Raw genomic sequence first — 26,116 nt, forward strand, 5'->3', positions numbered from 1 at the left:
TACATTTAAGGCCCAGCTGGACAGGTATTTCAAACGAACGGAGGGTGAAGTGGAAGTTTTTTTTTTTTTTTTGGCTGTTGCTGCATAAGCTTGCTTTCTTGCATCATATGCCTCTACTAATGCTAATGCATAGAGAAATGGAAGTTGAAAGCTTCCTCTTATGCCAAGTGTAAAAATTGGACATGTCATTTTGCCATTAACGATGAGTGAGTGAGTTGAAAAAATTTGCTTCAACACAGCCATAATGTGTGTAATGTCTGTCATTTATGACAGAAAGAAACCTTCTCCATATCTCTAGCAGTATGCTATAGTAATGGTCATAATCAAATGATCAGTAATTGATTATGAAATGTACAATAACCAAAGTAATCAATTACTTAATTTTCATAATTGATTATATGCAAATTAGTTGATTACAAAATTGACATAGTGGACAACTGGAGGGGGAAAAAACAAGTTGACAGTTGAGGGATCTGATTCGATGTAATCTCAAAACTAAAGATGAAGTTCTCACTCCGGCAGTATATGTATATCTTGATCATATTTGAGCATAATTGATTATGATATCTTAACATTATTTGCACATAATCAATTATGAAAATGCCGTAATAGATTATGATTATCAATTATGCACATTGCCGTATGTTACTGTAAATCGAGGAAAATGCTGTAGATCGGGTGAGAGAACAAGCAGGATGGCAGATAAAATTCAGTAATTTGTGTGTTTATTGAATTCAGTAATTTGTGTGTTTATTGAATGTAGTTACTCCTTCATTAAATAAAATGAAATGTCTTTTATTGAATAAGCATAGCAGCCCATAAATTTTCATGAAAAAGTGATTTCAGTCTACCACGTTCCAATAGATTGGTGGGTTGGGGTAATGCTTTATTCATCACATAATTGGATTAAAAAAAAAAAAATTGTGAAACCTGGATTTTAGTACCTTCTTATTTTGGGTTTCTGAACTTGGTGTTCCATACTGTATATATAACATATAAATGTTTATGGGTACCTTAAGTTCCAGAAGTAAATTCTGCAGTATGATTTTAAGTATCAAGCAATTTTCCCTAATGAATATTAGAGAAAAGTGCATTTTCCTCTGTGGGATTTCATTTTAATAATTTTTAATACCCATATTTCTTTTCAATATAATCTCATCTTAACCGTATGAAAACTTACCTCCTTGCTGTTTTCAATCATTCCACTATACTGTATTAGGTATCCGAACTTCCTCCAGTATATATAACAATAATTTGATTTGTTTAATTTTTAGGATTCTGTCATTTAAGACTGGCCATTGTCTTACATGCTGGGCATTTTGATTAAAAAGCAGTGGTGTTCTATCTCACTTATTTTTAAGTTTAGGCTGTTTGTTTACTCCTTTTCGGTGTATTAGAGCTGAAAATTTTTGAATTTGATGTTAAAATTGAATTGGTATTGCTGTTTAGATTTAGCAGTCTCCAAGTTTAAATTTTGCTCAATTGCCTTCCCCCCACATTGGGAAAATTGTTCCCTGTCCTCTGCTCCGTTCAACTTAAAAATGCCATTGGTATTCATCTGAAATGAATGTAAATCAATTTTGTTTAGGGCAAAAACACATGGTTGTAGCATTAGGAGACATGGCACATAACTCTCCTTGTATGTGCAGAGAAGTGAACATTACATTCAACCATTCCTTGCCCCCTCCCAAATCAGTTTACATTGATTTTAGGAATACACCAGTGAGGGTGAGGCTGAACAGCTTTCCCAATGAGATAAAAAGCAGTTGATCAAGCAGAATTTAAATTTAGAAATCATAAAATATGAATGGTAATACTTATTATTGAAATGAAAAATTAATTCCTCAGAGCAGTTAATACTAGAATATACATATAGAGAACGGTTAGTATTCAAAACCATTCTAACCGTTCTCTATATGTATATTCTAGTATTAACCGCTCTGAGGAATTATATAATTTTTCATTTCAATAATATGAATCCGGAGCACATAGGCCTCTTTCACCATGGTAATACTTAATCCAATTTTAATATCTAATTCAAAAATTGCCTTTTAATTGAAATATCCTGACATGTAGGTTAGTGCAAAAGCATCATTTTAACGTAGCCATCTACCAAAGTAGTTAAATTAATTAATTACATTTCATAACAAGTTGCCATGGTACTGTACTACCTCGAATAAATAACACTTCACCAGTGGAGGTAGTACAGTACCATGGCAACTTGTTATGAAATGTAATTAAACTACTTTGGTAGATGGCTACGTTAAAATGATGCTTTTGCACTAACCTACACGTTAGTCATTCTACTTCGTAACATGAGGCCCTTGCCCTTAAATATTTTATTGAAATATCCTTTAAAAATGAGTTAAAGTTAGTATTGGTTGTTATAATATAAAAATAAGTGATAATGGTATGAATTTTATTTACAGAATTCAGCAGTATTTGTTCAGAATAGGCGAGATGGATTGCAGAGGCGGCACAAGTAAGTATTTGGATATATCTTATGCATTAAATGACCATCTAGTCTTACTTGATCAGGTGGTTTTTTTTTTTTTTTTTTTATCTTCTGACTCGTTATGTTTATAATTTTATTTTATCCATTGATATGAATTTTGCTTCTTATTCAATACTTTGAGTTAAATTAATTTTCAATATTTGTAATTATATACTGGCTTGTTAATATAATTTTTTTTATTCAGTATTATTTAAATAACTATTATAGGTATTAGTTTAAAGAAAGGATCATTAGAAGTCATTAATCTCTGTCCTAATTTTGGGCAGTGAGAAATATCAGATGATCCAACTAATTTGATTTAAAAAAAAAAAAAAAAAAAACACCTGTTACTGCTCTATAGCCAGAGGAATTCCCAGTTTCATAATATATAATTGCTTTCTTGTCACTGTTGTATTGGTGCAACAGGAGAATTCTAATTTTTGGCTTTGTTTCATGCCTCCCAGGGAAAAGTTTTCGTTTCAAAATCTTTGTAGGAATAAAAGTGCAGATTTCTCTATATTTAAAACTAATATCTGGGAATCATGTAAATGTTATTAGCAAATTGTTTTACTAAGCCTTGGCTGTTAATAGATCACAGCACTACATTCTCATTAGTGAGTAGTAATATATGATGTAATTAAAAGTATTCAGGTACCCTATCACAAATATTATATACTTGGCCATAACCTCTCTGCTCATTTGTTATCAGCTTGGACATACCAGTATAAATCTCATCTCTGCCTGTGTGTAAGCATTACGTTGGAAGCCAGTATTGGTCATGGAATGGAGCTTACAAAGTACACCACCATCCTAAATTGGCAGTGGTATTGAGGTGGTTAATTTTTTTTATTCAGTATTATTTAAATAACTATTATAGGTATTAGTTTAAAGAAAGGATCATTAGAAGTCATTAATCTCTGTCCACCATCTCCCAGGTTGGAAGTCTTAACAGAAACATGGTATTGAGTAATAACCCTTCTTTGTGTGTAATTGCAACTCAGTTGAACCTCCCAAAATTCTCTTGTAGATACTGTTCAAAGATGGAAGATTCTGGGTAATGCCTTAATGCAAAAATATCTGGACAGTCTTATGAATTCAGTGTGTGCTCAACAAACCATAAAGAGTGGCACTCGTGTTGTAGTCTGTGAAAAAAAATGACCGCACAGGTGATCCAAGAGGGTAGTAATATATATTAATATAATATCTTGGTCATATAATAATATATTTTGGTCACCAATATGAACCTATTTTGGGAGAGCTGTTTCTGATGTTCGTGGACTCAAGAACAGTAGCAAAAGGTTATGTAGTGATATGTCTCACTACACAAGTTTTTGCTTTGATGGATATGTAGGGTGTAGACATTGTTTAGAAAGTGCATCTCAGAGTGTCTCTTTATGAAGTTTTGTGGTGGCAGTCTGACAATGCAGGGCTGGTTCAGATTGTCTATTGGTGCTGCTGCTTGAAACCACAAAATGTTCTACTGTGATGCTTTTTCCAATTATGGCAGTACTTTTTTAAATGAGCCCTATCAGTATCATCAGTAGCATTATAACACTGTTCAGTACAGCAATAGTTATGCAGGACTGGTTTATGGACAATGATGCTGAAAGGTTGGACTGGCAAGCTCAGTCTGGACCTCAATCTCAATGAAAGCCTATGGGACAAATTTGACCACCTCATCAAAACAGCCTTCTGTCAAACTGGCTTTTGCAGCTGCTCTATTCTATGGGAGGAATGGAGGCAGATTCTTACTGAACTTGTAAGTTGATAGGAAGTGTGCCAGAGGGTTGAAGCCGAAGGGGACCCAGGGTTAAGCACTGGGCCCATTGTTTTGTATATTTATTAATAATACTGATGAAGGAATATCAGGCTTAATGTCCAAGTTTGCAGATGATACCAAGGTTGGCAGAGTTGTTAATGACAGTTGGGCAGATGTGCTGAGAAGTGGCAACTGAAGTTTAACATTAAAAAAATGCAGAGTACTGCGTATGGGTAGAAGTAACCCAAGAGAAACGTACTACTGTGTGGTACTACACTCGGAGTGGTAGAGAATGAAAAAAGACTTGGGGGTATTTGTGCAGTCAGATATGAAGTTTTCTGAGCAGTGCAGACATGCTGCCAAAGCAAGTCGATGGGAGCTTGTCAATGATATACAGTAATACCCCGACTTACGCTACCCCGACTTACGCGAACTCGGAGTTACGCAGTTCTTGATTTTTTCGTTTGGCAACGCTGCCGCCCACTATCTTCAAGGTCGTTTTTCATATGTTATCGATATACGGTGCGACGGCGGAGAATGAGAGCGAAAGATGAACAAAATTCAACTTTGCTGCTTTTATGTTTTTTATATCAGTGAATGGGACACACATTTCACCATAATAACGTAAAAACCAACACAATTCCAGCTATCGGTATAATCGCAAATGCAATTAGATCGAGTTTACTACCAGTTTATAACAGATTCCACTAGCCGAAACGCAACTGGATTTTTATTGTTTTATGGTAGTAACCCCTAGAAATGTGAGGTGTTAATAGTGTATCTCTGCCTTTATGGTGTTGTTTATTCAGTTGCTACATGTGCACAGCTTTGTTTATGCGTATCAAGCGTGCCTCCTCGTTTTGTAATTGCGCTTTATTCCCTAAAAATGAGTAAAATACTTAATTAAAAGGTGTGAAAAGGAAGCGTCCTGGTGAAGACACTGCAGATTCAGAGAGAAAAAGAAAAGCAATTATCGATAAACAGAGGCGGACTGGTTCAAAAATTCTTACCCGGGAAAATTTATAGTAGCCTCATACTATGGTTTATGGCCAAAATCACACTGGCCCACCGGGGTTTCCCTGGCAAGGCTTATGGCCAGTCCGCCTCTGTCGATAGAGAAAAAATATAAAATTGTGAAACGCTTTGAGCGAAATGAAAGACCATGTGATATTGCACGTGCTACAGGCCTAAACGAAGCAACGGCGAAAAGCACATGACAATTGCAAACTTGACAGGTTGAAAATTGAAAAGGGCTCAATTGAAAAGGGCTTAAAAATTTTAGAAAACATAGACTCCAACGAAGAACGCGTTATAGCTACAAAGCAAGGAATAAAAAAATTATTAGCTTGCTACGAAGAAATTCTGCGTGAAAAAAAGAAGGCGCTGTGTCGTCAGACGAATTTGTTAGATTTTATGAAGCCATCGACATCGAAATAACTTTCTAACGTAAGTCATTTGTTTTTTAATACATATTTTGTATTAATATGTATAAAGAACTGCAATTTTATTAATATTTTTCTTCTAAACTAGTGTTTTTGTTAGTCCTTGGTCCCAATTAAGCAAAATTTATATGTATTTATATGCAAAGTTGTACCCCGACTTACGCGAATTCGACTTACGCGATTTTCGTCGGACCCACCTATCGCGTAACTTCGGGGTATTACTGTACAGCAATTTTGCTAGTAGGGAAAAGGAGATGATTATCCCTTTGTATAAAGCACTGGTCAGGCCACGCCTTGAGTACTGTACAGGTCTGGAGATCTCATTTTAGGAAGGATGTAGAGTTGCTAGAATGAGTACAGAGAAGGGCAACAAGGTTAGTGTTGTTGTTGTTGTTTTTTGGTTTTTAGGAGCAACTAAGGCCATATTGCTCCGGGATATGCGGTGGTCATTCCCTGACCTTTCTGCATCCTCCGTATTTGGTGGTGACGGGCTCGAACCCCGGTCTAATCAAGAAGCGTGTGCTACGCACTGCTGCTCCTTCCCACCTGGCTACGGAGGCGCCTACGAGGTTAGTGAGAGGAACAAAGGGGTTCTCTTACTAAGAAATGCTTAAGTTCTGCAAACTGTAGAACTTAAGCAGAACTTAAGTTCTGCAAACTGTAGTGTCTGGAGACTAGGCACCTGTGAGGCGATCTCATTGCGATGTACAGGGCCTTGAATGGGTTGAGCAGGCTCAATGCTGATGGAATTCTTCTTGTTCAGATTACAAACCTGAGGGGGCATAAATTCAAATTAAGGAGACAGTTGTAGAATACGTTTGGAAATTTTCCTTTAGCCAACGGGTAGTTGATTGCTGGAACAAACTTTCGTTTGTTGTGGAAGTTGATAGCTTAAATAAATTCAAGGAAAACTGAACAAACTTTTAGAGTGAATGGATGTGTGAAATGGGAATTTTTTTTTTTTTTTTTTTGACTGATGCTCTATAAGCTTGCTTTCTTGCATCATATGCAAGAAAGCAAGCATTCAGGGTTTGGATCATTTGTGCTAATAATCTGTTTTATTACCTTTAAGTGCTCAAAAAGTAATTCAAGACCCTTTACTTTAAGAGATCTTAATGAAGGTGTTTTTTTCTTTCATATCCATTCCTTAACTTTTCCAGCTGAATGAGCTGTTTGTTTGTTTGTCATTGGTTCATCATACAAGATAATTATTTCTTCATTCTCTGCTTGAATTTGCTCTGCACCTTCTTCAAATCCTCTGACATTACTACAACATTCTCGCCTTAGTTTTTCCAGCCATTGTACAGTCAGAGGAAACTTGGTTAACAGGCTTCATCAGTGATATTAATGGCATCATTGAATGTTGGATTTCTTCCAAAATTATTTTAGAGTTAAGAGCCCTGCTGTTATTTGCAGTGGTAAGAGGAACAACAAACATTCAATTTGATGTATTATTTTCTACTAGTCACAAAATTTTAATGACAGCCATATGCAAAGGCAGAATTGATTCTGACATTGCTTCTGTTGTGACGTGGTTTTATAACACGAAGTGGGAGGATTGGAAGGCCCAATGAGGGTCCACATAGGACTAGCTCTATTTTGTGGGCTATGTAAGAGTTGATAAAAACACAAACAGGTGCACAGTTACTTGCTTATACACTAATTCTAGGATATAGGTTATGTTTTGAACACAATATTCATCACGAATAGCATTTTGGTTAAGAATATAGACTCTAAAACAGTACAGCCAGTAGACACAGGATGCCAGTGCAATATTGAGTCAATCTGCTCTGACATATGTTTTCCCAATGTTTATATTGGGAAAACAAAAAATACAAGTTAGTCTGTTACAGACAAAATGATTTTGGTGAATATAATGAACATCTATATACCAAATCACCAAGTCTTATCATGGGGAATTTTAACCTTTCAGATATCTGTTGGAACCCGTGGGTTGGAATTCACAAAAGCGAAGAATTTCTCAATTTGTTGCCTCCCTAACACCAACATGTTAGAGGGGCAACAAGGGAAAGCAGTGTTTTTGATCTGGATCTCAGTAGTGATCCACTGTATATTAAGTATCTTCATGTTAAGGGAACTTTAACTGGCAGTGATCATTGCACACTGATATTGGAATTTATTCAAAGGACTTGGGATTTATTCAAAGTAGTAACTACAATCAAGGGTAAAGAGAAGGGATTTCGTTTTTGCAAAGGCGATTATGATGGTCTGACATTTTTTTAATTCTTCAGTCGGACCAGCTGATATTGTTAAAAAAGTAAACGTCAAATGGGAAATGTTTAGGCAGGTAATCTTAAAGGCCACTAAGCATTTTATGCTGATTAAAATAAATTGTTCAAGATTTAGACCAAAATGAATGTTAGATGGCTTTAATAACATTGGGAAAAAATGCATGGGATGATTATAAATGTCAAGAGATTTAGTCCTATAGTAAATACAAACTAGTGTGTAACCAATTTAGGCAGGCTAAGGCATTAGAAAAGACCTTGGCTAAGAGTAAACAAAAGTAAACAAATTTATTCAGTTTATCAGATTTCTGATAAACTGAATAAATATTTTTAATATAACTCTAAGGTAACCTAGAGTTAGATAAAATCATTTAATTCTAAGTCTGTTGAATATTGACTTGGAGTTAAATGATTTTATAATAACAGAAGGTAAGGCTATTGGTAAATTGCGGCATTGAAGAAAGCAGCAGGAGCTGATGGAACCTATCCAGTTAATAAGAGAAGCCACAAAAGAGGTAGCTAAACTTTGGCCATAATAATGCGAGCAAACTTAGATGCAGTGTAAGTATCTATAGCTTGGAGATGCAAATGTATCCCCTATTCACAAGGGTGGTTCAAAGGGTGAAGTGGGTAACTGTAGACTTGTCAGTTTAATCTGTGTGTACAAAGAAATCTAAAAGTCCTTTCATCATATATGTGGGGTATCCGTAAGGGATACCCCACATATATGATGAAAGGACTTAGATTTCTTTGTAGTACATGTGATGTCTGGCCATTGATCAAAATTTAGAACACAGTGTCTAATTGTCATTGTTGATGGAATTTTAGTTTTGAAGTGTGTCAAGATAACCCCTAAACTCAGTATACACTTGGCAGAATCAATGACTATTGATTTTATATTTTAAATATTTTATAAAGAAATATCTTGCAAATTGTAAAACTTTCCTTTTCCCATAGGTCTTTAACACTGCAGCAGTCACTGTTAGAATCTATCATCTTAAATTTAAATATTAAACTCATATATCAGTAGGAATTCTAATGTGTGCCCATTTTTTTTTTTAATTGGGAAATGTATCACCTTAAAAAAAAAACCTGGTGTACAAAATGTGAAGCCTATATACAATCAGACCTTTCTTTAACGAACTTCCATAAAGCAAATTTTTCTATGTAGTGAACTTTTTTGGTTTCCCCTTGGTCATTATATTGAAGATAGTTTCCGTATAACAAACTAATTTTGAGAGACCCTGGTACTCATTGTTCGCACCTCTGGCTTTTAGGCACTAGAGCTGATGTAGAAAGCAAGAATTAAGCTCAAGGGATTAAATCCACGAATTAAGAGCTAAAACAGTTTACAATTTTGTGGTGCCCATAAAACCCTGCAGGAGGAAACTGGCCAACCACTTCATGGGATAGAAAAAGATGGAAGGTTTTGGGAGAGGCATTTGCCCAGCAGTGGGTCAGCAATGATTAAAAAAGAGGTAAAACCTATACATCCACTACTGTACCAAGAAGTCATTCTGGTCAACTGCTATCTGTGTCCATAGCCATTGGCAAAGATTAAGGTATATTCCCAGCATGGACATCGGGTCTGATCCACCTGTTTTCTACTGTAAATACCCTATTAGAGAATTAGGGGAGAGAGTAATTTTCCTTTATCTTGGAAATTCATTTGTTGTTTCGCATAAATGGATCATCGACACTTTACTAAATTTCACCTGTCTCTGTTTACGTAGTAGGTGTAAGTGATCCCTAAATCAGTTTTGTTTTAGCTGTTGTGCAAGTAACCTTAAAGGTCTAAGAAGAAATCCTTGAGTGTAGTATGAAAAAGTGGAAGTGCTTAATAGTGTATTTTGCAGTGTTAAGAAAAAAAATTGCTTAAAATTTGGTATTCCTACTAATACTGTGTTAACCATTCTGAAAAACTGTATTTCGATTTTCAAACTGTTTGAGGAAACAGGACCCAGTAGAAAGCATGCGAAATTATGCCTTTGTGAAGATGTAGATGAAGCAGTTTTTAGTCGAAGCTGATTCGAGACCAAAACGTGTCGATATAAGGGCCATTAATAAAAGAAAAAAAGTATGGACTGTGCATCTTTTCTGGGAAATAAAACATTCCAAGCCAGTTCTGATAGGCTGGACAAATTTAGTGTGCCATGTTTTACTTGAAAAAGTTATTTTTGATGAAAGTGTAGTTGCAATCAAAGAAGACTATACCCATTAGAAAGAAACAGTTTTGAAAATAACTTTTGAACAGCATATTTTAAATTTTGATAGAAAGATGACAAAAGAAAACAGAAAAATCGCGTTGATTGTCAACAGCTGCTTTACCCACCTTCAGTCAGTAATTTTGAAACTTGCAAGTGTGAAGCTTTTTTCCTTCCCATCGAATACCTTGTCTAAACTGCAGCCAATGGGCCAATGATTTGAAAATGCACTACTAAAGGTGCATACTGAAAAAAAAATTATACTGAGAATAGGAACCAACCAACCTATAGATTTGCAGATGTACATATCAGAGTTGGAAAAAGTGTGGAGTCAAGATGTCGTCGTGGAAACAACGATTGAGAATTGTTTCGCAAAAGCAGGTTTTGCCTGTGCCAATTAACAGCGATGAGAGGGATGAATCAGTGGAGAAATTGTTCTTGACGAAATTTCAGGAGTTGACAATGATGTCATAGTAGCTGAATATCCGAGTGACTCCAATGTTTTGGAGTATATTTTAAAGAACTAGTGACAATATCTACGATGAGTTGGATGAAAATGAGGGCAGTAGCAACATTAAACCTTCCAAACAAGAAATGTTGGCAGCATTTGAAACTTTGAGTTGAGGTCTTCAGTAGGAAGAAAATGTAACAGAAAATATATTTGAGTGTTTAAACAAATGCGAAAATTTTTATGAACGGTGTGCAGCAGAATCCAGTGTACAACAAAAATAACCAAATATTTTACAATATAATTCTTAAAAATGTACTGATATATTGTGCGCATCATGTACGTAGGCTTTTCTTATATATGTATTAATAATTTAATTGTTTTAAAACATTAAATTTATTTCCTATTTTACTATATTTTTGAATTTACAGTATTTTTCACCGTTGAAAAGGTCATATTTCTTTATAACGAATTTAATTTTTTCAATGGAACGATCGATTTCGTTATATAGAGGTTTGATTGTATAGTTTTTCCTGTGGAACTTCAGTTTCAGATTTGATTTCTCTTGCTTTGCAATGCATTTCAGTGAGTACTGCAGTGGGTATTCAGTGTAGTCAGGAATTTTTCTAAAAATATATAGGCTTACTATTTAATTCAGTGTTACATAAAGAGAGTAATTTCTGAGTATATCATTTTAAATTCTTTCCTTTGTTCCCCCCCATCCCAAACGTATTAAGAGTTTCATGTAATGTAACAAACAGTTCACCTGCTTGTCTGACTTTTTCACACTTTTATTAGTGGATTGACCATGTGGTTCCCAGTTATCTTCAGGAATACAGCTCCTGCAAATGGAGAGGTTCTACTGTTTTCTACTGTAAATACCCTATTAGAGAATTAGGGGAGAGTGATTTTCCTTTATCTCGGAAATTCATTTGTTGTTTCGCATGAATGAACTGTACATTGTACTGGGTGGTATGCGAATCCACCCAGTACAATGGTTTCAGCTCACTCACTTTATTGACAAGCTGGTAATGGTGTAGCTGTAGTGATTGAAGAAATGGATAAAAACGGAAACATTCAGAATTTTTGTTTTCCTCTGAAATAAATTCTAGCCATGCTGGAACATATTTTTGCTTCTAATTAATCCACTATAGGTAAACGTCCCAAAATCCAGTAACTTAAGGACTTAGACTAGTTTACTGATAATAAATTACATAGTTTGAGAACAACTTAGCAAATGGATTATCAACATATTATTGTGTAGAAATTTTTTAAGTTCTGCATTTCAAGCCAAAATGCAAATTTCATTTTAGCTGCCATTGCATTTATAGACTTTCAACATGATGACTGTAAGCTTTTAGTTCAAGCATAAATAAAAGAAAATTAATTGGCACATTGTTAAATTATCTTTTGTCAGCATTTGTAGTTTAAATTTAGTGAAATCCATGTGAAAGTTACTTCTCTTCAAGCACTCTCACCAGTACACTTAATTTCATAACTAAGAGAGTTCATTTGCTTAATACAGCAACATAAGCCATCCATACAGCATTAGCATGACCCAGTGACCAGTTTGACATTAGATTTTAGAGCAGCTGAGAGAGAGAGAGAGAGAGAGAGAGAGTGTTAAAAAAATGGACTGTTCTATTTATGATGTGAATGTTTACTCACTGCAGTGTTTTTAATTTCACCTTCCTCAATTTGCAGAGCATCTAAAATAGCTTGAATTTAATGAGTTATTACAGAAATTTTCTACTCTTTTGTATTCAACTTGGCCCAGTGAAAAATAATGGAAATGGAAGTAACTGATTATGAGAGAGAGAGAGAGAGATAGAGATAGAGATTTTTTTTTTTTTTTTTTTTTCCGAAACCTATTATTTTTTTGGAAAGGAATATTAGCTGATTGTTGTTGCTTATAGAAGTTGAATAGAGATAGTTTTGGAGTAGTCTTGTTTGAAACAATGACTATTATCAACTGAAAATAGTTACTTGTTTCACATAAAGATGTTGCTAATATTTGTATTTACCGTCTACCATTAGGTTTCTAGAAAAGTCAGTTTTAATCTTTAACAGACAGGAACTTAAGCGGTAGATTGTGTTTATTGAAACACTATGGTATAGTATAGTTTGGCAAAAATCCATATACAGCTTCTGTGTGGATCATTTAATATTAGTTGTTACAACGTTTTACAGTCCCAGTCTGGCTTGAAGAGGGGATTTAGCAAGAATCCAGAGGCAAATATAATGTCGTATAAACTGATAATCTATTGTATTACTAGATTAGCTGTGCAGTAAAATAAGTTATCACAAAACTCACACATGAACTTGTGTTTTCCCCACATAAACTACAGGGTATCCAAAAAATAAAGACCATATTTCAAACTTTAATTCCTGAATAAATAAAGATAAACATTGTAAATTTCATCATTGATTGGATAATGCTCCAGGTTTCATAACTGACGAATGTCCACATGACCCCATAATTATTTGTAAAATGTCCAAACTGAATTTCACTTCTTCATGCATTCGTACCATCTGCCAAAGGATTCAATAAGGACTCTGTAACGGTTGCAGTAGTATCTATGATTCTCTGTTTCAAGGTTAAGTTTATTTCAGTAGTGGTGAATATTACTCCAAAAAAATGGTCAAGTTTAGTAATATCTGGTGAGTGTGGTTGTCTGGAAGGAGTATATGATGAGAGCCTTGTCAATCGGGAGGAGGGGGTTATGCTAGTTAAAAAAACATATAAAATCCAAGGAAGTGAAGTCAGTCAACATCGCTGGACAGTGCAGTGTCGAGTCAGTTTGGTGTGACATAAGCATTGGAAGATCAAAATTGAGAGTAGGAGTGTGCTATAGGCCTAATGACTCTGATGAGTATAATAAGAAACTGTACAGGAATATAGTGGGTCAGTAAATCAGAGAATCTTATAATGGGGGATTTTAATTTCCCAGATATTGACTGGAATTTGTTGGTTGGTCACACACACTAGCAAGGCTTTTGTGGATTTATTGGATGATTGTTTTCTACATCAGCATGTTTGGGAGGCAACTAGAGGGGGTAATACTCTTGATTTGATTATCAATAGTGATTCTTCATGCAATAAGAATCTGGAGATAAAGGAACCACTAGGTGACAGTGATCACAGTCTGCTGAAGCGGGATTTACTCAAAGAGGTAACTACCATTAGGGGTAAAGGGAAGGGTTATTGCTTTCGTAAAGGCGACTACGATGGTCTGAGACAGTATTTAAATTCTTTATATGGTGGGATCAACAACTGATGATGTTACCAACAGCAAATTTAAAATGGGAAGCATTCAAATAATTAATCTTGGAAGCTACTAGGATTTTCATACCAACTAAGAAATATTGTTCAAGGTTTAGGGCTAAATGGATGTCAGATGAACTAATGAGACATATGACAGAGAAGAAAAATGCTTGTGATACATATAAATTAACACGTGACACAGAAGCCTATGATAGATATAAGTTGATCTGTAACCAAGTTACAAAGGAGGTTAGGCAGGCGAAGGCAGATTACGAGAAATCTTTGGCAAAGGATGCAAAGAAACACAGTAAAGATTTCTTTTCTTATGTAAACTCTAGAAGGAAGGGGATGAATCAGATTGGTCCACTTGATATCGATGGTTCAACTGTTGATGATCCTGCTCAGGTAGCTAACAAACTAAATGAATATTTTGCATCGATATTCACACATGAAGAGTTACTCAGCGAGAGGAATGCCAGAGGTGTATTCAACTCTGGCAGTAAGCTAGATAATCTTGTAATAACTCAGAGTAAAGTGGAGGAGAAATTGTTGAAGATAAACACAAGAAAGGCACCTGGGATGGATGGGATCTATATTAAAGGAGGCAGCAAAGGAATTAAGCCCTTGGAGTCATAATTATGAGAGCTTTCTTGGACTCAGGGGAGGTACCCATGGACTGGAGATGTGCAAATGTGACCCCAATTCACAAAGGAGGATCAAAGGGTGACAAGTAATTACAGACCTGTTAGTTTAACTTCTGTTACAAGGAAATTAATGGAGGCACTGGTTAAGGAAGCACTGCAGGATCATCTAGACAAGATTTCAGTTATAGCTCAGACAGCATGGGTTTGTTAAGGGGAAGTTTGTTTGTTTGTTTGTTATTTGGTTTTTAGGAGCATTAGCAACTAAGGCCATATTGCTTCGGGATATGTGGTGGTCATTCCCTGACCTTTTTGCATCCTCGGTATTTGGTGGTCACGGGCTCGAACCCCAGTCTAATCAAAAAGCGTGTGCTATGCATTGCTGCTCCTGCCCACCTGGCTACTGAGGCACCTAAGGGGAAGTCTTGTCTGACCAATTTGATTGGATATTATGATGTGGTCACAAAGGAACTGGATGCAAAGAATAATTTTGATATCATAAACAGTCCATTCCAGTTATTTGGGACACATCGCGACTAATGCATTTTGGCTCGATTAAGCGGCTGCCCCAATTATCCGAAGTTTCACATAAATAGTTAAAAATACAAAGTATCTCCCCCCCCCCTTTAGAATTGAATCACTGTACAATCAAATCATGTTATGACGATCTCACCATAGTATCGTACCGTTTACTATACGATGTGTAGTAAACACCGGTCATTGTGATCACGTTTGTGAATTGAATTTTAATTCTATTAAACAGCAATTCTAATTAGAGAAAATAGGAGGAATATTATCCACAGGCTATAAAAGTAAAGATATATTAAGCACAAATTTACCCTTTATTACCTTACCAATTAAAAAATTAAATGATACATGAAAATTGGAAGAATATACATGATAATCAGAATAATTAATACGTACTGTAATATGTGCAAATGAACTAGTTGACATTTCTGTTCACTGACATTTCTGGGTGGGGGTTAAAATTTAAAACAGTAAAAAGATAAACAATCAATTTAGAACAATGCACACAAATTGCAAGTAACACGATACGCGTAAGTGAGAACGGAGTAATGAGTTACAAAGCTTTAAAAATAGGAATGAAGAGAAGATATGAAAATTAATTTTTTTATATGATTTAAGATTTCATGGAAGTGTAAACACATTTCACCATAACCCACAGAATTCCAGCTGTCGGTATTATTGCAAATTCAGTAAGATCGAGTTTACTGTCCGTTTATGATAGATTTCACTAACAGAAAAGCCCAATAAACAGGTGACTGACTGCTAATGGTTTTATGGTTGTGACCTCCAGAATTTCGACCGAACCACATGGTACTATCGGAGACAATCGTAGGGTAATCTCCAGTGCTGCGGTCTCCTGCCCTGATTAAACGACATGTTGTTCCAATTAAGCGAAGTAAACCCTGGCTATTTTCTCGATTGATTTCTGTTTTTTAAGATTTGCCCCAATTAACAGGTGGCCCAAATAACAGGAATCCACTATATTTGGACTTGAGAAACTTTTGATACTGTTGCACATGGAAGACTGCTGCACAAATTGGAGCAGTGTGGCATTGATGGCAAATTGCTGCTATGAATAAAGGGATGGTTGAGTGGGAGAAGACAGAATCCCCCCCCCCCCAATGTTATTAGTGGGGTCCCCTAGGGTTCAGTGTTGGGTCCATTGTGGTTTTCTGTATTTATTAATGATATTGATAATGGTATATCAGGCTTAATGTCCAAATTTGCAGATGATAAGATTAGCAGGGTTGTTAATGACACTAATGACATATGCTGCTGCAACAGGATCTAGAAAAGTTGAGCAGATGGGCTTAGAGGTGGCAACTGAAGTTTAACATTGACAAATGTCAAGTACTGTATATAAGAACTCTTTATTGCATACAAAATGCACACACCATACACAATACCCTTCATGGCTACAAGCCAGGGGATATGGGAAGCAGTAACCCCAGAGTAATGTATCAACTGTGTTACTACACTGACAGTGGTAGAAAATGAAAAGGACCTGAGGGTAATTGTGCAAGCAGATATGTTTTCTGAATAGTGCAGACAGTCAGCAAGAGTAGCTCATGGTGTCTTGTCAATGATATACGGGAATTTTTCTAGAAGGGATAAGGAGGTGATTATCCTCTTATATAAGGCAAAGGTCAGGCCACACCTTGAGTACTGTATACAGGTCTGGAGGCCTCATTCTCTGTACTTCTCTATGCTCCTTCCGGCAGCTCTACGTCCTCATAAAGGGTGTAGAGCTGCAGGAAGGAGTACAGAGAAGGGCAACAAGATTAGTGAATGAAACAGAGTTGCTCTTATGAAGAAAGGCTTAAGTTTTGCAAATTACAGTGTCTGGAGGCTAGGCACCTGCAAGGTTTGATTTGATTGAGGTGTATAAAGCCTTGAATGGTTTGAGCATGCTCATTGCTGATGGGATTCTTCCTCTTGCTTAGAATAATCGCCTGAGAGGGCGTAAATTCAAATTGAGGAAAGACAGTTGTAGGATAGATGTGTGGAAATTTGCCTTTAGCCAGCATGTGGTTGATTGCTGGAACAAACTTCCATCTGTCATTGTAGAAGAAGTTGATAGCTTAAATAGATTCAATTCATAACTAGAGAAACATTTGGAGTAAGTGGATGGGTGAAATGAGAATGGAGTTTTTTTTTTTTTTTTTTTTTGCCTGATGCTATATAAGCTTGCTTTCTTGCATCATGTTCCTTTACTAACTAATTCTAATGTCTTCAAATGCGTCCATTCTTTACTATGAGTAGCTTAGAAAATTTTTGACTGCACAGTCAATGGCTCCATCTTACTGAAACAGTAAACAGTCGTGTTTATATCACAAAAAGTTCTAACAGATCCCTATTCACCAGGGTTCGGCAACCTGCGGCGTTTTGAACATGTAACTGCAACTCTAACTTTTAGCCCACATGTATGACAATTGCGGTGTGCAGCGGGCAGACACATGAATACAGAATTAATGTTAGTGCAAGCCGCGCACACTTCTCAGTTCAGTTTGCCTGCACATTGTGAGCAGAGCATACATACCTGCACAGTGTCGAAGGTTAATCAGTGTGGCAGAGGTGAATATAAAACAGGTAAAACAGGAATAAAATAATATCCTTGTATACATAGTGTTTGTGATTGAATTCATATTATAAATCACTTGACTTTTTAAATAAGTGATGTGGTATTATTAAACAAGTGAAATAAGAGAACATTAATATTGCTATCATTTTTAAAATGTCAACTCAAAAGATTGAGCAAGAAAACCAGGAATTTTAGAAGGAATGGACTGAGTCGTATGCATTTGTGCCATATGTTTGTACTTCTCTCGGTTTTTGGTTGGACTCATTTCTGCGAGCAAATATTTTCTAATGTGAACTATATTAATAATAAATCAAGAAACTGTTTGACCAATGCGAGTCTCTCAGTATGTTTAAAGATGAAAATTATGGCATACTCACCTGATGTTGAGATAATGTTTCGCTCGAGAAGTTCTGCAGCAAAATTCACATTAATTTGTACCTAATTGCATTTTTGTTACTTTTTTCGGTATTAATATATATTTCAAAATACAGTTGAACTTCCCTATAACAAATTTGATAAATCCAGCGGAAAAATTCGTTATAGAGAAATTTCGTTATACAGAGAATATCTTTTTTTATTAGAAATTATCTAATTTGAAAATGAAAACAAATCTACATTTATTTTTAATGTATTTTATTTCAAAAACACTTATTTAAATTACGTTTACACAATTTTTGCCAGTAAGTATCACAAATTTAAAAAAAATCTAATTTTCGTTTGCACAGTACAATTAAAAAAATGTCTGATTCTCAAAGAAAACCTCACATTTGGCCAGAGCTTTAAAAACATTATCAGGAACATTTTCACAAAACTGTAGACCCATACGAACCGTTTTAAAAGCGTGAATCATTTCTTTGCAAGTTGGCTTTTCTGTTGGTTGTTCTGATGCGTCTTCAGCATCATCGTTAATTTCTTTGCGATCATGGTCGCGTCTAACACTTTTCAGCAGTATTTCATCTTCATTTGGATGTTCTGCCGTAGTCAGATCTTGATCTACATAAACATAACTATCCAGTGTTATTTCATTTTCAATGTTTCCGGATGATTCTAATAATGTCCAAAAGTTTTTCAGTTGTGAAAGGGGCAGTTCATCTTGTTCGTCCAGTTGTTGTTCAACTTCTGTATTCAATGCAAATCCCGCTTTCAAAAAACAATTTTGAATAGTGTATTCAGTGACATCGTTTGTCCAAACTTTTGCCAGTTCAGAGATGCAATCTCTAAGGTTAATTGTAACCTCCAAGTTTCTATTTTCTGATAACGCATTGACAATCTTCATTATTATTCTCTTTCAATAATGAAATTTAAAATTTTTAATAATGCCTTGGTCCATTGGCTGGAGTTTTGACGTTCCGTTTGGTGGTAAAAACAACAACTTCACACTTAAGTTTGGCAGAAATACTGGCAGGATGTGCCGGACAGTTGTCAGTTACCAACACGATTTTCCTTTTTTCTTTTGTTACACGCTTGTCTAGTTTTAATATCCATTCTTCAAAAATATCACTTGCCATCCATGCTTTTTTATTAAAGGTGTAGTCAACTTCCAAAGATTTTGTGCCTCTAAAACATCTTGGGTTTTTTGATATTCTGATGACTAAAAGTCTTAATTTTTCACTTCCTGTCATATTTTCTCCAACTAGCACAGTGATTCTTTCTTTGCTTTGTTTTCCACCAAAAACTTTATCATCCTTAAAAGCAAGTGTTCTATTCGGTAAACATTTAAAGAATAAACCCATTTCATCAGCATTAAAAGCATCCTTACGCTCATTCTTCCAAAATCTTCTTTAAGGTATTGTTCCTCCAACTGTTGCAATCTTCTTCACTTCTTTTGCATTAACACTTCCTCCACAAATAACCTTTTCCACAATTCTGTGGTGCTTCTTAAATTTATCTAGACACCCAGTGCTCGCATTAAATTCTGTATGTCCAAGGGACTGTGCAAATTTCAGAGCTTGTTGCTTTTGAGCCTGATATTGGGGTGCCTCCGTAGCCAGGTGGGAAGGAGCAGCAGTGCGTAGCACACGCTTCTTGATTAGACTGGGGTTCGAGCCCGTCACCACCAAATACAGAGGATGCGGAAAGGTCAGAATGACCGCCACATATCCCAGTTGTTGTTATTTGAGTTTTTTAGGAGCATTAGCAACTAAGGCCATATTGCTCCGGGGATATGCGGTGGTAATTCCCTGACCTTTCCGCATCCTCCGTATTTGGTGGTCATGGGCTCGAACCCCGGTCTAATCAAGAAGTGTGTGCTACACACTGCCACTCCTGCCCACCTGGCTACAGAGGCGCCACATATCCCGGAGCAATATGGCCTTAGTTGCTAATGCTCCTAAAAACCAAACAACAAACAAGCCTGATATTGGTAGATTCTTTTCACGTATCATTTGCACCCATTTTAGAACAGTTTTACAACATCTTTGTATATACACAACTTAATTCGCGTCTTGTCTGCTCCTCCTTCAATTGCATTTAAAATTGATTCTAGATTTTTTAAAATCGTAGATAAACTGCTTGCAGGTATGCCACATTTCTCCGCAACATCTTTTTTCTTAAAACCCTGGTCAATATCCTAACAATCTTTGCTTTATCATTAATACTTTAAACACTTTCTCTTCGACATTGTTTCAGCAATTGTAAAAATTCCTGGATTGCAGCACTGGCCATATAGTGAATTGTTAGTACCGCCTACTCAATGTTTGCTTGCCAATTCAACAGTATCGCGTGACCTTTTCACTCAATCACTTTAAAGAAATATACAACTTTGTGAATTTCTATTATTCTGCTTTCATTTATATATACATGAAAGAAAATTTATGGTTAATGCATGCTGTATGTTACATTTCAGAAAAAAAAAAAATACTAGAGCATATAGCCTATGTGATTGATGACGAACGAAATAAAAAAAAAAAAAATCATGAAAACCATCTACTGGGAGTCCAGTTAGATGAGAACGGACATATATAATGATTGACAGGAAGGTCATGTGGTACGGTTGAGGTGAGAAGCGAATGTCACTCAGTAGGTGTTAATAAAAACAGACTATAGTAACATTCTGTGTATTGCCGCTGCAGCATGCTAAAGGTTTACTGCAGCGAATTTTGTTTTCCCCTTAGCCAACATCAATTTACAAATCTCCTATTTATTGTAAAGTTTATGACCACTTTTAAGAAAACCGATTTGGTTTTATAATTGTAACAAAAATGAAATAAAGACCCTCCTACGGGCGTCAGTGGCCACAAGTGTTCTCTAAAAGGATGATTATTTAATTCCAGATGCTACTGCACAATTTCAGTGGGAAGGAGGCAGTATATTCGAGCAGTTGTTTAGCAGTAAATGCTTTTACTAATTTTTTTAAAAATTCGTTATAGCGAGACTAACACTTTGCTATATGGGGTTAATTTTACATGTAATTTTGTTTCAAGGTGCAATGTTTTATGAAAAAATTCATAATATAGAGAAATTTGTTAAATAGAAGTTCGTAATAGAGAAGTTCCACTGTATATATTTTTTTTAATAAAAGCTCACTCTATTCCATTTCTTAAACCCTCCCCTCCATCTCAGCTTGAGCTGAGGTGCTGCTTTTTTTTTTTCTTTTTCTTTTTTAATTAGATCAAAAATGGCTCCACTCAAAAAAGGTTGCTGACCGCTGCTATACATACTGTTACATCAGTTGCCTTTTCAGTGAAGAAAAGGGATCGCATAACCTTGTTAAGGAGGGTATATACCACACATTCACCTTTGGACTGCTGAAAATATGCTTCCTTGTTTTTTGACGAATTTCTATACTCCAAATATGGGCATTATGCTTGTTAATAAGCATTAATAAATACTGCTTTACAAACATCGATCCATTTGTGAAGCATTCGTGTAATAGGTACACATCTTCCATACATTATAGAATTTGGCATGCAAAGTTTTCTTGGCACATGCAATCATTCTTTAGTCAGGTATCAGCAAAACCTGATGCCTGAATAAAGAAAAAAAATTGAAAAAGAGAACAAAAATTATGAGTATGAAACTTAATAACATTCTGTATTCATTGACAAAATTTACAAAGTCTTTGTTTCTTTGAGAATTGTTCAAGTTTGAAATGAAGTCATTTTTTTGTGGATGTCATGTTTATTACAAACATTTCATGTAGTGATGCACATTCCAAGCTATTTAAACTGAAATTTACTTTTTAATCTTTCAGATCAGAGTCTGTTAAAGGAACTGTTATTGGAATCGACCTTGGCACTACTAATTCTTGTGTTGCAGTCATGGAAGGAAAGACTCCAAAAGTTATAGAGAATTCAGAAGGATCTAGAACTACTCCTTCAGTTGTTGCTTTCACAGCTGATGGTGAAAGATTAGTTGGTGTGCCAGCAAAGCGTCAGGCTGTAACTAATTCAGCCAATACCTTTTCTGCAACAAAACGTCTTATTGGAAGGAGATATGATGATGCAGAAGTTCAGAAAGATATGTAAGCAGAATTCTTTTTGTATGTGTGAAATTTGTTTAATTAGTTTTCTGTTACATTTTTTGCAATGATTTAATATTTCTCTTTGGAAACAATTTCTGTTTACCACACATCTATATAATAATTTATTTATTTCTGTTCAGAATACTTTGAACTTTAACTCAAAAACTAAACATGCTTTTGACTTGATTCCTTTTGCAATAGGTTTTATTTAGCAGTATTTTCAAACCAATTTTCAAAAATTCCTTTATTTTTTAATAGTTCTATAACAAAACTGTTGTGCAACAGTTTCATTACAGTTTTGGAAAAATATTCACAACAGGCACACTAGAATAATTGTAATTTTGTAAAGAACAAATATAGTCAAACATGTAAAAAAAAATTATTATTTTTTTTATATATGCAATCCCAGCCAGCTTTCCTGGCAATCCCACAACCTATTTATAGTGCTATACCATGAACAATGTTCGTGTACAATTATCTCACATTCCCTCATAGGAGTCAGTTCATTCTCAATGTAATGTCCTTGTCGTGAAGGTATCTGACCCTATAAAGTTCCAACATAAGGTTGTGATAAACTCCAAGGATCTAGTTTATACTTATAAGTCCACCAAAGACTCAAAATGAATAGAAGGAAGTAGATGTCTAAACCAGGAATTGTAACAATGAAGAAGTCAGCTTTTCCTCAAACCTGAACAGTACAGCAGTTCACAGTAAAGGGGAATACTTCAGACAGTTTCCACATACAGTCCCTGGAACCACAATAACACCACAGCATTGCAGGCATCCATCAAGGAAGCAGCAACAATGCAATCCAAGAGGCTCAATGTTATGGTGTAACCTTCCACCGGTGCACCAATTTCCCTGCTACATGCCTGCCCAAAAAGCACTGACGGTCTCCTCAACAACTGCTCTGAATCACCTGTTAGCGGAAGAGGCAGTTAGAGGCTGTATCGTGAGGTTCTTTGGAAGCTGTGGTATTCACAGGGAAGCCTGCCACCTATAATCAGAATGGTACCACTCATCTTGCATCCACCCCGTCTACCATAATAATATTCTTTCTTAATGTAGCATGTCATGCCCTTTTTAACTGTCATTCAGCATCTGGCTCATGCTTCTCCAACTGCAACAAGCTCCTCCTCATTCTGAATAGTTGGACCGCAGAATTTCAAAGTGTGTAAATGTCTTCTTTTGTACTATCAGTTGTTCACATGCAAGAGTAAGGGAGTGGAGATTACGAGCTTCTCTGATTAATTGTCCCCTCAAGTTACAATACTTAACACACAGAAACGGTGGTTCCAATCTTCTGGGAACCATAAGCGTATAGTGTATGCTTGGTGATTCCAAATTCCCTTAAATCTGCATAAAAATAACTGCGTCCAGTCAAAAGATAACTTGTGGAGAATGAGATTAAACCAATTGCCCATTGTTTACCATTAGCATTTATCATTGGAAAAACTTTTTTCGTTATCACTCCTTTCACACAATTTTCCAATGTTCATGCCACTGTTTTAGCAATTCTGTCCATAGATGATTCCTTTCCTCTTTGTAACTCACATCACAATCTATTTCAAGTGAAAAACAGTTATATGGCAGCCCCTTTCTTAGATAGAAACACCAAGTACGAATCCAGTAGTAGACAACCTGTCAAAACTTGTAGTGCATTAGTAGACACCGTTTGACTGGCCATACACATCTTCAGAGAGTGCTGAATTGAAAAGACCTTTCGCACATTGAATTTCTGCAAAGGGGAGCCCAACCAGATATGTGATGCATATCCCACAATTGGTAGGAAAATGCAATCATAAAATGGGACTGATGCCTCATTCTTTCCTTGTAATTCAAGCAGTCATGGCCACAATCTTTAAAAATTGTCTGTAATGTATGTGATGTGGTTATGAAGTGCACATGCCTGTCAGTCATCACTCCCAGATATTTTATCAGTTTTAACTGATTGAAGGCTGGCTCCCCCCCTCCCCCCCAGTACGACCTTTGGATTCCTTATTACCAATAGATGGTCTTTGAATAATAAAGTTTTACTCTGTTTTTGAAACTTAAAGTCTGTGCAAATCGCACCAATTCTGCAGCCCCTGTTAAAACAAAATTAGAATGCTCTTCCAGTTGTGATCAAGAGTCGCCCTTCACCAACATAACCAGGTCATGTGCATATGCTACCATATTTATATTGATGTAGTCGCATTTCAGCCAGTCATTTAAAATTAGATTCCACATCATAGGTCCAAATACCAATTCTTGTGGACATCCCCTGTGATCAATTCTGGTAACTGATCCAGAAGTAGACTTAACGGTGAATTTCCTATTACCAAATAAATCTGAAGGGAACCTTTAGCCCCGCATAACACCATTAAGACACTTTGCCAGTTTATTGTATCAGATGCTCCGCAAAATCAGTGAAGTTACCTAGGCAGTATTTTGCCTGCAACTGCTGCACTGTGGTCACTAGCTGCCTAAGCACATCACAGCAAGCCGTTGTTGCAGACATGTCTCATTATGCCTGATTAAGAAATGGAAAAATCTGTTCTCTCAAGCAGACATTATATATGGTAAGCAGATATGCTGGCATCACAAAAACTTCTTTTAATTACCTCACCCTTAACCAGATCCATACTGGGATATCTGTTATTTTTTATTTTATGAATTGCCATATCCAACTTCTCTGTTTGAAATTAGGGCTCATTTCCCATGCCCAAGTAGCTGTCATTAAACAACATCATATCTTCATATGCTAAAGTATTAGTTTTGTTCTCATTGTGATTGTTCATATCTCTTACCAAATGGTCCAGTATTAGTGCTATACTTTCCTTTCAAGTACAGGTCATCCTTCCTGCAGCCTGAATTGAATGTGCAATGGTGCCGTAATTTGTTACAACACAGTTTATACACCAGTCCCCTGGGATTTCCCATGGTACAAACATGTTTTGTTTGTACCATGGGAAATCCTCTCAACTGGGTGTATCACATAGCCTTTGCAGACACCTCCTGTTACCAGTCCTGTTACCAAAAATTTAAAACGTTTTCAATGTCATTTAAGCACCTTTTTAAATCGTTGGTTGTTAACACTTTTTCAGCAGGAACTTCTTTAACTTCGTCTTCATTATCTTTGTCTTCGTTGCTAACAAGGTTTTCTAAATCTTCCACTGAAAAACCATCATCTTCTGCATTCAATAAATTTTTAACATCCTCTTCATCAACATTTTCGAAACCTATTGATTGAGCCATCTGGATAACTTCATTTCTAACTTCTTGGATGTTATTTTCTTCTTCTAGTACAACTTCTGGCCATATTTTACGCCAGACTCCATTTAAGCATTTCTTAGTGACTTCTTTCCAAGAACTATCAATGTTTTCAATTGCGTTTTTAATGGTGTAGTTTTTCCAAAAAGTATTAACTGTCATTTCCTCTTTATCCTCTAGTTCAGTTAAATTGCTTAATGTTCGACGCAGATAATAAGCTTTAAATGATGCTATTACTCACTGATCCAATGGTTGAATCAGGGAAGTTGTGTTTGCTGGAAGAAACAACTTTGGCAGGAATGCATGTGTCCAACGTGTTAAGATCAGTAGGATGTCCCGGAGCATTGTCTAACAACAAAAGAGCTTTTTCTTCAAAGTTGTTTTTTTGACAATACCGTTTTACTTCAGGACAAAAGTGGTTAACAAACCAATCAGTAAATAACTCCTTGGTAACCCATGCTTTTCTATTTGCTTTCCATATTACAGGTAAATTCATTTTTATGTTACCTTTTAACGCCCTCGGATTTTCAGAATGGTAAATAATAACAATTTTAATTTATAATCGCCAGAGGCATTTGATCCAAAGAGTAACGTTAAACGGTCTTGGGCTGCTTTGAATCCAGCAGCTGATTTTTCTTCAATAGAAATGAAGCTTTTTATTGGTAGCCGTTTCCAGAACAAACCGCTTTCGTCAACACTGAACACCAAATTTGGTGGAAAATTTTCACGTTCAATTATTTCCTTTAGTTTTTCTGGAAACTTATTTGCAGCTTCTCCTGTTAATTTTACAC

General features: G+C 35.9%; 1 protein-coding gene across 1 annotated transcript in view; it reads left to right on the forward strand.

Annotated features, from left to right (window-relative positions):
* The window catches only part of Hsc70-5 (Heat shock protein 70 cognate 5), a 214,480-nt gene that overhangs the window by 25,829 nt on the left and 162,535 nt on the right, over nt 1-26,116 (forward strand). The window contains exons 2-3 of the mRNA XM_090385060.1: nt 2,430-2,482; nt 21,804-22,073. Coding sequence (XP_090241186.1) covers nt 2,430-2,482; nt 21,804-22,073 — 323 coding nt within the window. The remainder of the gene's footprint in view (nt 1-2,429; nt 2,483-21,803; nt 22,074-26,116) is intronic.

The sequence above is a fragment of the Mastigoproctus giganteus genome, chromosome 11 (genome assembly GCF_048544385.1).
Source record: "Mastigoproctus giganteus isolate SK-2022 chromosome 11, ASM4854438v1, whole genome shotgun sequence".
Taxonomy (NCBI): Eukaryota; Metazoa; Arthropoda; class Arachnida; order Uropygi; family Thelyphonidae; genus Mastigoproctus; species Mastigoproctus giganteus.